Here is a 16,560-nt window from a genome sequence, read left to right on the forward strand (position 1 = left end):
ACAGAATCATTTGATTTTACTAAGAAAAATGCACGTATTTACTTATTCTTCATTTGCGTGAAGTAGTAAAAATAACATTTCTAGATATGTTTTTTTCAATTAACTAGAAGATAGAAGGGAAACACCTCCAGAAACTGAGTACTGAAACAATATTTCGAGAAGTAAGGGATTTGTAACTGTCCAGGAGGTCAAGGAAGGAAGAAGAAGATCCTATTGGCACAGAAATGACCCTTTCTGGTTGATCATATCATACAGGGACTCAGAAGTCTAGCAGCAACAACCTTGGCTCTTTTCCTGGTGTTTTTTTTCCTGGGAAACTCCAGTGGTGCTCCGCAGGTAATCAAATGGAATAAATAAATAAATTTAATTAATTAATAAATTAAAAATGCGCACTGTGTGTCTACTCTGCTCTTTCTTTCTTCCTTCTTATTTTATTGTCTTCTGTTTTTTCTTTATTTTGCTGTATTAGAGGACTGAACTGCAAAGTTTAATTAACTGCTCTTCCCTTCTCCCGGGTTTTAGAGACTGTTGGAGAGAAGGAACTGGACTCCTCAAGCTATGCTGTATCTGAAAGGGGCACGTAAGTTCCAAATATTTTGCTTTTCCTATAATAACGGAATACCCTTAGGAGTGCATGAATCCCTGAACAGATAGATGGAGAGTTATGAAGAGAGAAAAATATCGAGTTTATTCCCTTAAATCGTAGAGGCCATCAAAGAGACCGGTAGGTGAGGGAGGGGTGGGAGAAGGGAAGAGTCCCTGAATATTAGAAATCCTCCATCCTTATTAGAAATCCACCATCCTTAAATGGAGGTTTGCTTGTCTTGGTCCAAATGGGATCTCGGGCTGCCTGGGAAATAACCGCACCGGCCATGAACCCGACCTCGGCTCCAAAGCGCCCCTGCGGCGTCTGGCCAGGCGCGGGGCTTTCTCCAGGTCTCCAGGTCTCCAGGGCGCCTGGCTCCGCCGGAGGTTGCGCTGGGAGCGCTGGAAGCTCGACAGCCCCCCGCGACCCTAACCTGGAGCAACCTGCCCCCTCCCCACGCCCGGGGACTGCGCGGTGCCGGGAGGAGCTGCGGTGTAAGCCCGGGTTGTCCCGGGCAGGGCGGTCGTTGAACCCCGGGTCTCGCCCTTGCAGAGGGTCGGCGCTTCATCTCCGACCAGAGCCGGAGGAAGGACCTCTCCGACCGGCCACTGCCGGGTGAGTGACCAGGGTGCAAGTTCGCTAGTCCTGCGCTTTGGGAACAGGATGGGGCGGGCAGGGCTTGCTCCGCGCTGGCGCCAAAATAAAGTATCTCCCCACCGGGAAGACGCGGCTCGGAGTCGCCCTGAGCTGCAGTCGGCCAGGGCGCAGCCCACGTGCGCAGCAGCAGCCGGACGCCGAGCGCCGGAGCCGGGAGCTCGCGCATCCAGCCCCGCGCCAACAGTGGCAAGGGCGGCTCAGGCTGGCGCTGCGGCTACCCTAGCTTTACCCGCTTGCGGCTGCTGAGCCAGCCATCCGGCCGCCAGGGTGTGCAGAGGTCCCCAGGGAGTTAGGGCCTGAGGTTCAGCTCAGCGGGGTAAGGAGAGAAAGGAAGAACTATGCAAATGCTTCTAGAAATGTATCCGCGTGTTTCTGCAGGAACTTTACTCAGCCTCCTCTTAAACACTTACTAACAAAATGGGAACTTACCTAGGAACTTCAAATGCATGCTTCTGTTTTACTAGAAAGAACTGTCAAAGGCTCAAAATCAAAAGAGTAACATGCGGGCCGTTAAGGATGGGACCACGGACTGTTCTTTTTCATGGTGAACCTTTCCACCGTGCTGTATTAAAAAAATAACAGCACAATTCGATAGAATTGTGGAGATCGAAATGCTAAAAGTAAAAAGTATACTTACTTTGAAAAATATCAAACACTGTTTGAACACATAGTAGGTGCTTAAATTTTAGTGTAGGCTCCTCAAACATGCTGTGTAATTGTGGTTATTTATTTCATGAGGGTAAAATTTGTTTTTCAACTTCAGTTGCCCCAAATTAGAAATCATGTTTTGTGCTGAATCGAATCAGAACAATTTGTCTTTTTTCAACTTAGATTTGAAATAACTTTGAATTATTAACAGATACTCCTTCAGTCAAATAATTACCTCATATTTGGCCAAAAAGGTAAATTATTATCTAAAATTCTCTTTGATATTTTAAAATTATCTTCCATACCTGGTTTGTAAACTTGACATACCAATTGTAAGTCATTTCCAAAGCAAATGTGAAATGTTTCCATTTATACAAAATTAGTCTTCTGCGTAAGGAGCCCTTTCTTGAGAGGTCAAAATCTATTTCATAGAAGTTTTTCTAGTGTTGTAGCATGTTAGAATAAGACTTACCAATATGAATATATAAATGCTAACAGAATCTGTATACATTTTCGTTTCTCCAGAAAGACGAAGCCCAAATCCCCGACTACTAACTATTCCGGAGGCAGCAGCCATCTTACTGGTGACAGAAGGTACTAACATAGTGGCCTCTTTCACCTGCACTGACAGAACAGCTTTGCTTACTTTCAGGATTCTGTGTTAAGTGCAATGCCCCTTGCCCAGAAATTTACAGAGATGTTTATTCTGTAAAGACCAGTATATTTCTCACTGAAGCGAGTCCCAAGAATATAAAAACATTTCCTTGCAAGACTGGGGAATTTTATATGAATTTTGGCATTCTTAGCCTATGGTAACTTTTATTTATTTATTTATTTTAGAACTTTTAAAACTGAAAAAGCTCAAAGTCCAACTGCATTATCTTATAGTTGAACAAACTGAGGCCAAAAAGATTAAATAATCACAAATCCAATTGCTCGTTATTCAAAGTTAAACCAAAGGAAATCAACAATTTTTTTTTTCTTAGAAACACAGCAGTTTCATATGGTTCACCCAAATAGATATGGGCCAGTTCTGATTCCAAACCTGTATAACTTTCACTATCCTATGTAGCTTTTTCTATACCAGGATTGGATCTAATCTTCAAATAGAAGTACTGTGTCCATGTAGCATTAAAACTACTGGTTGAATTGTGGCATCTTGGTAACGGAGCAACCACGTTTTGGGAGTCTAACAGACTTGGGCTTAAATTCTGGCTCTGCTGCTTGTTAGCCTGGTCAACCTGAGCCTTAGTATCATTATCAATTAAATAATGAAATAATGGTATTCATGTGCAAGGTCTCTACAAGAACCCAATGAAACAAGTTATATCATTCTTATTACTATTATGAAGTCATGAACTGTAACAAATAGACTGAAAATTTTCTCTTTCAAAAATTGTAATGATGCCATATTTGTGAAATAATTTACATTTTAAAATGTGTAAAAAACATGTAGTCCCAGCTACTCTGGAGGCTGAGGCAGGAGAATCGTTTGAGCTCAGGAGGCGGAGGTTGCAGTGAGCCAAGATCATGCCACTGCACTCCAGCCTGGGTGACAGAGAGAGACTCCACCTCAAAAACAAACAAAAGAACATGTGGTTAGTGGTCTGGTGGTCGAAGCACATGCTGCTGGCCTAGTTCTATAACATCTGTGCTATTGGAGAAAACGTGTGCTCTGTGCCTCATACTGGACAGCCCATGTGGGAGAAGGGAAGAGAGCAGAAGGCACTTTCTGGCTTCAAACTTTGGCTTTGCTGTCAAAAAATGCCTGTGAAAGGCAAGTGGAAGAGAGTGGGATTAAAAAAGTCTTTTGAACTCAGAGCAAGACCAGGGATAAGGCATGAAGAGAAGACAGTGCTTTTCAGATATTGGATATACACTATCCTCACACTAACCCTAGGAGGTAGGCACTCATCCACATTTTACCCATGAGAACATAGAGGCTCAGAAAGATTAAGAAACTTGCTCACCATCATACAAGAGGTGCATAACAGAACTGGGATGAAAACAGGAGGAAACTTGGTCTTTGAGAATGAATAAGATGATCTATTAATTTTCAGCCGAGAGATGACAAGGTGAAGGAATATGAGTCTGGTTATGATACATAGGGTAACAATAAACGCAATGTGTCAGATATTATTGCTAATCTTTCTAGCTCAGAAAACTGAGCTTTCAAGAGATGGCCTTACCTTTTTAGGATCACATAGATAGTAAGAAGTGATATCAAGATTTTAACTCAGATCTGTGTGATTCTATAGCTCTCTCAATTATTCCATGCCACCTCTCATATGAATTGGATCAAAGAGGAAAGGCTAGAGTGGAGAACCAATAAGAAATTCAGAAAATAATACAGGAGTGAGGTGATGAGGCCCAGTCAGTCAGTGGGAATGGATGCAGGGTCTCAACCCTGAGGTATACCAGAAAGAATAGATGAGTGGGATAGCTGTTCACTAAAGATGTAAGAGAGAACCCAAAGTCAAGCACATTTTTAAAGTGTTGTGTTTGAGAGTTTAAAATGGTGATGATGATAATAAGGAGTGGAAATTTTTGTGAATATGGAGAAGGATTCAATTCAAAGTGACAGGGACCTTCTAGTCAATAAAGTTATGTGGGTCAGAGTTCTCCACTATTCATCTGTGGACTGGTGACATCAGAATTACCTGGAGAGATCACTGAAAAAAAAAAAAAAATAGAGATTTCTTGGCCTTAGGCCTAGAGATTCTAATTCTGTACTGCTTGAGTGAGGCCCAAGAATCTCTGTCCTTAAGGAGTTCTTCCACACTATTCTGATGATTAGTCAGGTTTGAAAACAATAAGAACTTCAGAGGCAGTTAATAAAGGTTGAAATCTTGAGAATGGAGATACCTTCTAGGGCTTAGATATAATGGGAAAATGGAAGATAATAAAACACCAAAAAATCAAGGAAATGGGGGAAAATAGTATCCGTGAAGGGACATTAAAAGGAGCAAGCAGAAAGGTAAGCGGAAAATCAGAATAACCGAGCATCCCAGAATTTATTCAGTAGTGATGCTATTGATTACTGCCCTCTTGAAACTTTCCAAGGATGGAAACTATCAGAATGGTTAACTATAGCAGAATGGTTAGTAAGAATATACAGCTCAGGGGACTTTAAACAGTGCATCACAGGACATCTCCCCACCTCCCGTCCAGTGACACGACTTCCTTCTACTGTGCTGTATCTCAAACCTTGTGTAGACAGAATTTGGTACAAGAAGGTATACTGCAAAGTTAAGAGAAAGTGGGGTCCAAGGCTCCGGAGAGCTGGCATTACTCTCAGAACTCTTGCAATGAAAAGGTGTGAAATAGTTGAGTAATGGGTAGAAGATGCTGTATCCAAGGTGATCTTTTAAAAATCCTAGATGTGGAACCCAGCAATTTTTGAAGTCAGTAAGAACAGAGCTCTGATGGAGATTAATAGTGACGTTTTAGATTTGATTGTTGGGAAGATGTGCAGAGCCAGAAAGGAAAGTGACCTGTAATGGACAAGAGAGAGCTAATTTTAAAAAGGAGAGGTATCTTCATTAGTAATTTGAGGAAAGGATGTGATTATAGGTTCCCATCTCTTTTTTGGAAAATAAATATGTATTTTTTTAATTACTGAAGTTTTCTAAGTAGATGGTCTCTGAAGATGAAATGACTAATTTTATCAGTCTAAATCGATCGAAAAGTTTTTGATTCCCAAATGATAAATTAATCACTAGTATTAATCACTTTAGTACTTTTTTCTATACTCCCTTGATATTATTTAGAAGGCTCTTATTTTATGTAGTGAATATTGGTTTCAGAGGAATTTATACAGGGATAGTGTTCTGGTTTTGTTTTGTTTTGTTATCTTCCTTCCCTTTAAAGAGAAGCCCATTCTCTGCAATGGTTTAAAGTGTGCTAGAAATACAGGTTACGATGTAACCCAGGTATTCAAATTATATTGCAACCAACAGAAAGAATGTGGTTTTATCTAGAGGTGATCTTAGATGAAATTTGAAGATGCACTTTGCCCTAGCACTTTTTCTCCCTACCTTATTGTAACTTTTAGTCATTCTATCCTGTTTTTAGAGTCCCAGGAACCTGCTATTGTTCGACTCTTTAAGTATCCCCACCTCAGGCTCTAAAGTTTTGCCATCTCACCCAGGATGAGAAACTTTCTCATTTCCGCCCCCAGAACTCTAGCTCCCCTAATAAAAGAACATTTGCAAATGTGTTCCTATGTCATCTTTCCCGAGTAAGATCCATTTTCACAGGAAATATAAAGAGATAGTCCTTTGATGAAAGTGAATTATTTTCGTGGCAGGTATTTTAGACATAAGTCAGTTTGTGAGAGCAAGACACATGGCTCTTTCAGATTTTTACCAGACGTCCCATATTGTAGTTTCATTCATTATAGAGATTCAGATTTAAAATATGAAACCCCCAATGTGTCCCAAGCTGAGAAGAAAAGACTTTAAACTGAACAAATCAAAACCTGTATTGTTTAAATTCTCAGTAGCAGAGTTCACGAGTTAACATAACTTAGAAGGCTAAATGTTTATTTACTGAGATTCTCTTTGTCTTACCTTTTCCTCTATTAATTTTCCTCTATTACATGCAGAGCATATATTTATTTTAAACAATTTGTTTTCTTACAGATGAAGAAAAAAACTTTGATCAAACCAGCTTCCTGGAAGATAGTCTGCTAAACTGGTGAAAATATACTAGATTATGTTTAATTATGGTTCTAGTCTCTTTGAAAACATGAACCATATGAATAAAACCTTTGGACTCTTTTATTCCATTTGTAATCTTAAGAATACACACAGATAGTTTTATTCTTTCAGAAACAGAAAAAATATATAGGATGCTTAGCTGAGAACATCATCACCTTCTTTCATTGCTTCAGGTCCTGTTTAGATCACCAAAAATGCTGAGATCACCTTGTGTCTTACTCTTGAGTTTCTTAGAATATTTATAATTATAAGGCTGAAGACTAAAGTGTTCTTTCCTTTTTTTTTTTTTTTTTTTTTGTTACCCACTTCCATTTTGTTTTCACTCAGCAGAAATTCTCCCTCTCTGTTTTCCTTTTAACCCATCCCAAGGAGGTGGGATGAAGGTAAGAAGCTTGGCAGGATGGGAAATGGAAGAGTATGACTCTCTAGAGCTCATCCAGGAGTGGTCAATTAAGAAGATAAATTGGATGGCTGGGGAGAAGCCCTGTGATAGGAACACTTCAGTGTGGTTGCTGGGAGGAGACAGTCATTGAGGTAGCAGGTTTGCCAAAGGTCCAGAGCTTGGAGCTCCCTTTGTAATTCTCGTTGGGAACTACCTTGCATTCAGTTTAGAAACATGTATGTAAAAGTTACTGGGAAATAAGCAATAAAGACACACTCTGTTGTTTACATACTGGAAGAGGGAACAAGCCAGTTTTGTTAAAAGTAACTCATTTTCCATGGCCAAACAGACTCAGCAGATTCATGTACTCTGCTTACTCTAATTGACTAGACTCTAGATTTTATTTGACCTCATAGCATTACATAAATCACTCTGATAACGTAAGTACACAGTAATATGCCTGATTTCCTCCTTTTTAAAAGCCAACTTGAGTTCAGTACCATCTGAATATACACACACACATACATACTCCTGTGGCAAACATAATAATGTATTTATTTAAAATTACAATTTTAAATTATATGACCATCATGTTAATCATTTTTTACCTAATTCAGAGTTGTTATTGACAAATGTCATAAGTGGAAAGTATTGTTAATTTTTATTGTCATAGTATGTAGCCATTATTTAATAGCCCAAGAATATCTTTATATGAATATCTCTATAATGTGGAATTGCAATTTCACTATGTTAAGTAGTCAGAACTCTGCTTTATGTGTATCTTGTTTCATAATAAGGAAACTAAATTCAAGTTAATGTAATGTTGATCTCTGTCAAAAAATAACTTGTGAGCATTAAAAAAGTCTATGTGACGTTATAATAGGCACTTGTCATTAATTATGGTTTGATTTGAAAGTAGATTTACTAGGTAGTGCTTACCTCCAATTTATTAAAATTTTTTTTTCCAAAAGCATTGTTTTTGTTTATACAGAGTCCTAACCACTTTACCATTAGGCGGCGTGGGATATTAAAAATTATTTACTTATCAGACACGAACTTTTACATATTGACTATTCAAATAGTATGTGTATTCAAAGAACCCTTTTAACAAAAATCTGTCTTATGAAATAATTCTTCCCACAACTAACCAGAACAGTCTCAAAAATTTCATACTAATCATTGTTTTAAAAAGCTGTCTCAATGACCAATAGCTGTTAAAATACAGCTTCACATATGCCAAGTACTCAAATTCCTAGAATGTTCACATGTACAGATGTGCTAATTAATTACAAAGGTCCCTCTTCCCAATTTTCTATACCTTTCCAACTCTCTATGGTGTCTGCATACTCTTTATTCCTAGCTTTTTAAAAAACTGAAATGGGTCAGGCATTGTGGCTCACGCCTGTAATCCCAGCACTTTGGGAGGCTGAGGCAGGAGGATCACAAGGTCAGGAGTTCAAGACAAGCCTAGCCAATATCGTGAAACCCCGTCTCTACTAAAAATACAAAAATTAGCTGGGCATGGTGGTGCCTGCCTGTAGTCCCAGCTACTCAGGAGGCCGAGGCAGAAGAATCGTTTGAATCCGGGAGATGGAGGTTGCAGTGAGCTGAGATCGTGCCACTGCCCTCCACTGCATCCCAGCCTGGGTGACAGAGCAAGACTCTGTCTCAGAAAACAAACAAACAAACAAAAATGAGCAAGTGATCATAGATCAGAAAACTTTCACATTGTGTGGCTTGTGTATCTAGCCTTCAACATAGATATATGGACTAGAATACCCTGGTCTCTAGGTAGGGCTTTCAGCCACTTTCCGCACAGTTCCCACTGCCTTTCCCTTTTTCTTCCCTTTTTTGTATCTATAGCCTACCTCGGCTATCTGGCCTCCATTGTGGGATCTTAATTATTCTTTGCTTTTCAGAAGTTGCCTTCTCTCCCCCAATACCACCACTGTGGTCCTAAGAGAGGAGAGAAGAAGGCAAAAGGGCCCTGGCTTGCTCAAGTCAGTCTCTGGCTTGCATTTCTTCTTTACCTGGTTATGATAAATAAAAACGTGTATCTTATCAACCTTGAATGACATTATTTTATCGTGACTAAAAAGAAAGGGAAGTTGGGAATGTAACTTCATTCTGTTCAGTCTCTTTATACTGAACTGTAAATTTCTTTAGAATGAGGTCATTTTCATCTGATTTCATCCTCACAACCACTGTGTGAAATGGGCCATCTTATCACCCATATTACTCATAGATAATTGGGCTCATTCCATGAAGACTCTTTGGACCTCTCTAAGTAGACTTGACCAGTCCCCCTTCTGAGTCTTCCTTGTACCCTGGAAAACTATTAGTATACACCCATAACATTTTGTACTCTCATCCGTTTATGTGAAACCAGGTCTGTGCAATCTAACTCTTACCATGGAAGGAACGGTAGTGTCTTGATCAGTGCAGGCTGCTGAAACAAAATACCAAAAACTAGATGGCTTATAAACAACAGAAATTTATTTCACACAATTCTGGAACCTGAGAAGTCCAAGATCAAGGTGTCAATAGAACCAGTGTCTGATAGAAGGCCCATTCTCTCATAGATGGCACTTTCTTGCTGTGTCTTCACGTGGTGGAAAGGGCAAGGTGGCTCTCTGGGGCCTCTTTCATAAGGGCAGTAATTCTATTCATGAAAGCTCTGCCCTCATGATCTAATCATTTCCCGAAGGCTCTGCCTCCTTTGTGGATACCACCACACTGGGGATTAGGATTTCAATACAGACAGGGCCAACTTATGATGGTTTGATTTATGATTTTTCAACTTTACGATGGTATGAAAGCAACACACATTCAGTACACTCCTTGACTTACCATGGATTTATATTCTGATAGGCCCATCATAAATTAAAAATATCAGTGGGTTGGCCTGGCATGGTGGCTCATGCCTGTAATCCCAGCACTTTGGGAGACTGAGGTGGGCAGATCACTTGAGGCCAGAAGTTCAAAGACCAACCTGGCCAATATGGCAAAATCATGACTCTACTAAAAAGAAAATATAAAAATTAGCCGGGTGTAGTGGCACATGCCTGTGGTCTCAGCTACTCGGTAGGCTGAGGCATGAGAATTGCTAGAGCCTGGGAGGCTGAGGTTGCAGTGAGCTGAGATCACACCACTGCACTCCAGAGTGGGCGACAGAGCAAGAATCTGTCTCAAAAATAAAATAAAATAAAAAGAAAATATGAATGGGTTTATCTAAACATAACCCCATTGGAAGTCGAGGAGAACCTATATATGAATTTAGGAGGCACACAAACATTCAAACTACAGCAGGTGGTACAATCCATAAAACGGGTCTTTCTGTCAGCTGATCAGGCACCACACACTTTTTTTCTATAGTTCCTGTCCTTCAACTTGTGAATATGTACATTCTTTAAAATCAAAAATTTTTTGAATCTCTGTATCTCCCAATAAGACCATTTATTTATGCCACTATTATGTACAAGGCACTGTACTAGACACAGAGCCATCTTCTAACAATCATAGTTGCTTCTCCGTGGGGGAAAAGGACAAAGAAATGACCGAGTGGAGGGATGGCATCACCTAGCAGCAGCCATCTGAATAGGGGACTGAGTACAGGAGAGAAGGTGACTCCTTCACATGCTGTCAAAGCCACGTGTTTGCAAGTCAGCTAAATTCCATGTGCACTATCACTTGTACACACTTCTTATCATAGAACTATTCTTTCATTGAACAAAAACCACTTACATCTTGAGGTATTTTACTATGTAGCCATGTTTTCAACAGCGGTCAAGCAACCAGTTACCAATCAAGAGTATCATTTGAGCCGGGCGCTGTGGCTCACACCTGTAATCCCGGCACTTTAGGAGGCCGAGGCGGGTGGATCACGAGGTCAAGAGATCGAGACCATCCTGGTCAACATGGTGAAACCCCGTCTCTACTAAAAATACAAAAAAAAAAAAAAAAAAAAATTAGCTGGGCATGGTGGTGCGTGCCTGTAATCCCAGCTACTCAGGAGGCTGAGGCCGGAGAATTGCCTGAACCCAGGAGGCGGAGGTTGCAGTGAGCCGAGATCGCGCCATTGCACTCCAGCCTGGGTAACAAGAGCGAGACTCTGTCTGAAAAAAAAAAAAAAAAAACAAAAAAACAAAAACAAAAACAAAAACAAAGAGTATCATTTGAATACACATGTTATGCCCCTTTACTAGGGATACATTTTCATGATTATTGTAACAGTGAACTCCCCATTTATTACAAGATGGTTCTGGTACTTCAGCAAATAAGCCTATAAGTACATCTCATATTTTTTCTACTCTCCAGTACAGAGAATTTCAAACTGTTCTGGAGATGCTGGGTTAACTGGTATCCAAAAAGCATTTGTCAAACGGTAGATTTTAGGTCCACTATTTCTCTTATCTCTGTACATCTAAACAAAGTAAATTTCCAACCACCTTCCATTTTGGTCTGATTTGCTGCTTGTATCCAACAGTCTTCTACCTTTTTCTAGCTAATGGAGCAACAGAAGGGCTGGATTACAGTTTTCTAATGGTCTTGAACCATCTGACACCTTGTGCACTATTCCCTTTTTGCCATCAATAATCCAGCACTAAGAAGACCAAAGCTTTTTTAGAGCCCCTTCAGAAGGAAGTCACTGTGAGTTAAATCGAACTCACAGTGAATAACTACTTATGAAAAAAAAGCAGTCCAATAATGTGATTTTTGTTTTTAGTTTTGGTGCCAATTTAGATTTAATTACACTTAAACTATAAATCTGCTAAATTAATAATCATTCAAGTATGACTCTGCACATTACAGAATATGTTAGAGGCACTGTTCTTATTACAACTAAATAAATGTTCTATTTTTTTCTAATTATTTTTTAAAAGATAGCTTCTCTAGGAATTATTCATGACAGCTGCTTCTCACATATTATTTGAGTATCTAAACAATTTCAGAACAAGGCATTATCAATGAAAGTTATTAAATATTAATGTATTTATTTACTTGGATTTAACAACTTATCATCTATGAAGACTGACCAAATTTTAAAAAACAAAGTTAAACAATCGAAAAATGTTACAGTAAGATGATGGTACCACGCACATGGTAATAGTTATCATTAATTACAACATCAATTCTAGATTTCAAAAGTGACATAAATGTGCATTAATATGCATCAAAATATGGACTTAGGATAGCTATTTGCTCGTGAATTTTGTCTCTGTAAAGCTACGTATAAACCATGGTTCTGATGCATGTGAAAAATAAAAATAATTAGTAAAACTCTAGCTATTTAAAATATGTAGGTGGTGCACATTCATGGGTAAGATCAGAGTTTTCAGAGGGGAAATGGGAGTTTGTGTGGTGGGGTAGAGAAGTTGCATAAATACTAAGCAAAGGTTTATGATGATAATTTAAAAATAAACAGAGTAAGAGAAAAATCCTTACCACTTAAATTCACCATTTTAAAAACACTTTTCCATTTTCTGGTTTTAATTAGTGCTCCTCATGCCTAACTTTATGGGGGAAACAAGTGTTGGGGAAAAATAACATCGATCTTATTCTAAATTATGAAATTGTCATTCACTCAATTTCTTCCACTTTTTGAGCAGAGAATAAATTCCATTATAATACTTAGAAAGAGAAAATGAAATTTGTGACATTTTTATTATTTTAAATAATCAGTCTTATTTTGCTTTTCTAAATAAGCTCTGTTCAGCACAAGCAGAATTCAGTTCTTGTATTCACCATGCAGCTTTTTCTTGCCATGAGGAACGCGGCTCAGTGAAAACGGTGACTTGATATTTAACCGATCCCTTTCAGCCTCCTCTTCCTCATCGTATCTCTCATCCTCCACTTCATCTTCCACGTCGCTGCTCTGAGGACTAGAGGCCTGAGACCCTGAAGGAGAAGGTGGTACTGAGGAAGGCCTGGGATATTTAAATCCTTCTGTCTGCCAAAGACAAAAATAGGACATAAACATCATAACAATTTCTTGGTTTCCAATGATGTAAATTCTATGCATGCACATTCGATTTTTTTTAAGTAGTTATCTTTTGTAGTCTGTTCAGGTGCTATTAAACTTTGATTCATTTTGACTTTGATACCACCAACCTCAAGAGGGATTCATTAAATATATAGCTATTTTTTATTAAGTACTGAAATGTGCCAGGTGCTATATATATATTATATCATCTCATCTTTTAACAACACTCTGATGAATTTGTTTTTTCCATTACAGAAGAAAATGGAGGGTTAGAGAGGTCAAGTAACTTGCCCAACCTCACACAGCAAATAGATAGTAGAGCAAAGATTTGTCCCAGGTCTGTGATGACTCCAGAAGCTTTAGTCTCAATTGCATCTTACATTGCTGATACTGTTAGTCTCTATGTCATCCTTCAAATTTGCTCAACAAAGCTGCTCAATGTGCATAGCCTGGAAATGCCATGGACAGCTACCACTAGAAGGCATGCTGGAAGTCAGGCCACTTAATTAGCCCAACAATTCCACCAGTTGCTGTTATTTCACTTAATGACAAAATACCACTAGATTTTAATTAATTTGCCCTTCTACTTGAGATACTGAGATAATTTATTTGATAAACATAAACTGAGCACCAATTATGTATCAGGCACAACAATGCCACTAAGAAACCAGATGAAAAAACATGATTGGCATGCATATGATTGAATGGGGAGATGGATGTATGAAAATGTCATAGTGCTCGTCACTCTGTATTTCAACTGTTTTATACATTACTATCATGTCACACATGTACAGTCATTTTGAGGTTCAGATACTTTACCTGTAAGCAATACAACAAAAGAACTGAGTTCTGCACTTAGGACCTAGCTTGAAGTAGGTGCTCAATGCTTATTCAATGTAACAACTGAATAAATAAGTATATAGGCAGATAAATGGATGAATATTGCTGAATTATCATTAAGTGGAATGACCACATCTAAATAAGCTAAGCAATCCACTCTGAATGCTAGAATCATAAACACGAAAGACAGAATTTATAGATTGAGGGTTTATGAAAACCTTATCACCTTTTTTATGGGAAAATTTTACCTCAGGTTGACTTTCTAGATCTGTTCCTCTGGAAACTTGATATATAGGTGGAACATAAGTCATGTTATTAGGCATAATTATTTATGACAACAGTCACCCCTGATTGAGAAATTATATCTAAACTGAAAAATCTATAAATACTCGATGAGGAGCCAGAGTTTTTGGGAATCTCTAAATGTGATGGCTCTTGTAATTGGGCATATTCCTTGCAGGGAGCATGAAAGCTGGTTTCCAGGGATTTACATGAGATAGAGGCTTCCGTGGGGAATGGAGCTACCAAGCTAAGGTGATCTCATTTGCAATGGTATGGGTCTTATCTTCTTGCACCTAAGTTGTCACCTAGTATGTAGGGAGCCAAAGATGTTTAGCTCTTGGACTGCTGTGTAGACTACTGCAAGGACCAATCCCAGTAAAGGGAAATGCCTGATGCTACCCTGCTTCGAGCGGCGCCTCCTATCTTCTGCCCTGCTACGTGAATCTGATGACAAATGTGGCCTTTGGCAGTCTCATGAACATAAATGTCTAGTTGGATTTTAGAAGAAGACACCTTGGTGGGCATTGCTGGATGGAACATAAATGCTCATCTAGTTCAATTCCTCCTGGGGTGCTGAACTTACTCTATTTTGCCAAGTGATCACACTATATTTAAACACTTCCTTGGATAGCAAATTCACTTTCGATTAAAGCAGTCCAATTTATTACTGAACAACTCCCTAAAGCCTAAATGTCCATCAGAACCATTTCAAGCATGCAGATAGAGAAATATTTAATTCAGGGACGCTTCTCTAATGACATGAATTAACTGTCTATTCATCTTATATGTAAGGCTGACTCTGAATTGAGAGCTTTAAGATAGTCTGATTTGTAAGTTCCTCTCTCTCTTCTTTGCTTTGATTCAACATTATGGAAAAGTATTATAGCTTGTGTGCAAGTTATTCCAAATTTAAAGGCATTATTTAAGCTTATAAAAAGAAATATAGCTTTCAAAATAAACAATACATTGACTATTTACCGTTGGTGGTGATGTTAGTTCCACGTGGAATTTATCTGGAAAAGCTCTGCTTAATGTCAGGTGTCTGGCATGCTGGTAATACTATTGATAGAAAGCCAAATCACAGGTTAAAAATAAAAACCCTTAGATATCCCAATAACCAAGTTATTAAATAAGGCTTTTTTCTCCTAGTTCTGAAACATACATTTTTTTTAAAGTGACAGAATCTATGCATTCTACATATGAGATTTAGGAAAGAAATTACAGTTTATAGTTTTATTATTTTTCAACACACAGGCAAAGAAATACTATGAAAATCTGGGGGAGAATGCCCAGACCGGTCATAATGAGCTCTGAATTGAGCATTAAGGTGATTGAAAACACTGGTTTCATTTCACAGAGAAGCAGTGTGGCATGGAAAAAAGATAGTGCCTGAATATTCAGATAAATCGGGTGTAAATCCTGCTTCAGACCTTAGATAAGAAATACCACCTCTAAAAGCCTAGTGTATTTATTTTCATTCTAAGATGGAGATAGTAAAATTAATCATCCAGGTCGTAATGAGCGCTGGCATTTGTGTGTGCAGATACTCAGCAAATGGCAGCATCTATCATTCGGCCAAGAGTGTTCAGCACTATGCAGACAGACCCATTAGGTGAAGGCAAAATCAATCTGTTTATTACGAAATCACCACTGCAGAGCTACGTGAGCATCCAGGTGTTTATAAACATATTGCACGATTGAAGGGAGGTACTTCCTGTACTCACCATTTTGAAAAACTGTATTATTCCCACTCCCTGCTATAGTTAAGAAATATGACCACACTATTTCTCTAGAGACAAATGTCGTAGGGACTTTTCTCTTGATGTTTTCCTCAACTTCACAAAATGTTTCCTTATACCAGTAGCACATCAAGTGAAGCACTGACAATGGAATAACTGAAGATTAGTGCTAGATCCGGATGAACTTGCTATTACGGTAAGACTCTCAAACTAAATTTGAAGTATTGGGTGTAGGACTTTGTAAATTCATTTAATTTTAAGAAGTACATGGAGACACTGAGATTTTAACAATTATAATATTGGATTAACTTTAAAGATTAGGACTAGAATCAACCTATGTATAGTTCAGTGGATTTTTTTAAGTGGTCTGCTGTGTTTATCAAAACTTGCTTACTCTGCCTAAGTATCTCCAATCCAGAAGATCTGAGAGCCTCTCAGTTCGGTTCCTCTGGATAATCCTTTGGCGGCGTGACTGTTTGCAAAATCCATAGAGAAACTGAGTCAGCTGATTGCAAGAATCATCTGGAGAACGGAACCGCCTGTCAACGATGTAAATACCTGAAAACACAAAAGCCAAAGCACAAATAAAAGTAGGACTCATCTTAAACATTTGCCTCTTATGACTTACTCTTTGGTTCCATCAAAGACCTATGCATTATCTCCCCCTTACTCAGCAATTGCCTCCACGGTATTCTTTTCTAAGACTCTAATTCCCTTCTAAT

General features: G+C 38.7%; 2 protein-coding genes across 2 annotated transcripts in view; one reads left to right on the top strand and one right to left on the bottom strand.

Moving 5' to 3' along the window:
• Positions 1-234: 234 nt before the first annotated feature.
• Positions 235-7,920, top strand: SPX (spexin hormone; the record flags this gene model as incomplete). The annotated part of the gene is made up of 5 exons (XM_003926563.3): positions 235-336; positions 523-580; positions 1,139-1,201; positions 2,417-2,485; positions 6,535-7,920. Coding segments are annotated over 5 exons (351 nt in total), but the record flags the coding sequence as incomplete, so codon positions are not given.
• Positions 7,921-11,112: 3,192 nt separating this feature from the next.
• The window catches only part of GYS2 (glycogen synthase 2), a 61,034-nt gene continuing 55,586 nt past the window's right edge, over positions 11,113-16,560 (bottom strand). The window contains exons 14-16 of the mRNA XM_003926564.4: positions 16,233-16,396; positions 15,078-15,158; positions 11,113-12,944 (exon numbers count right to left, since the gene is read on the bottom strand). Of these exons, the coding sequence (XP_003926613.1) occupies positions 12,723-12,944; positions 15,078-15,158; positions 16,233-16,396 (467 nt within the window). The 3' untranslated portion in view covers positions 11,113-12,722. The remainder of the gene's footprint in view (positions 12,945-15,077; positions 15,159-16,232; positions 16,397-16,560) is intronic.

This window comes from Saimiri boliviensis, chromosome 7, assembly GCF_048565385.1.
Source record: "Saimiri boliviensis isolate mSaiBol1 chromosome 7, mSaiBol1.pri, whole genome shotgun sequence".
NCBI lineage: Eukaryota > Metazoa > Chordata > Mammalia > Primates > Cebidae > Saimiri > Saimiri boliviensis.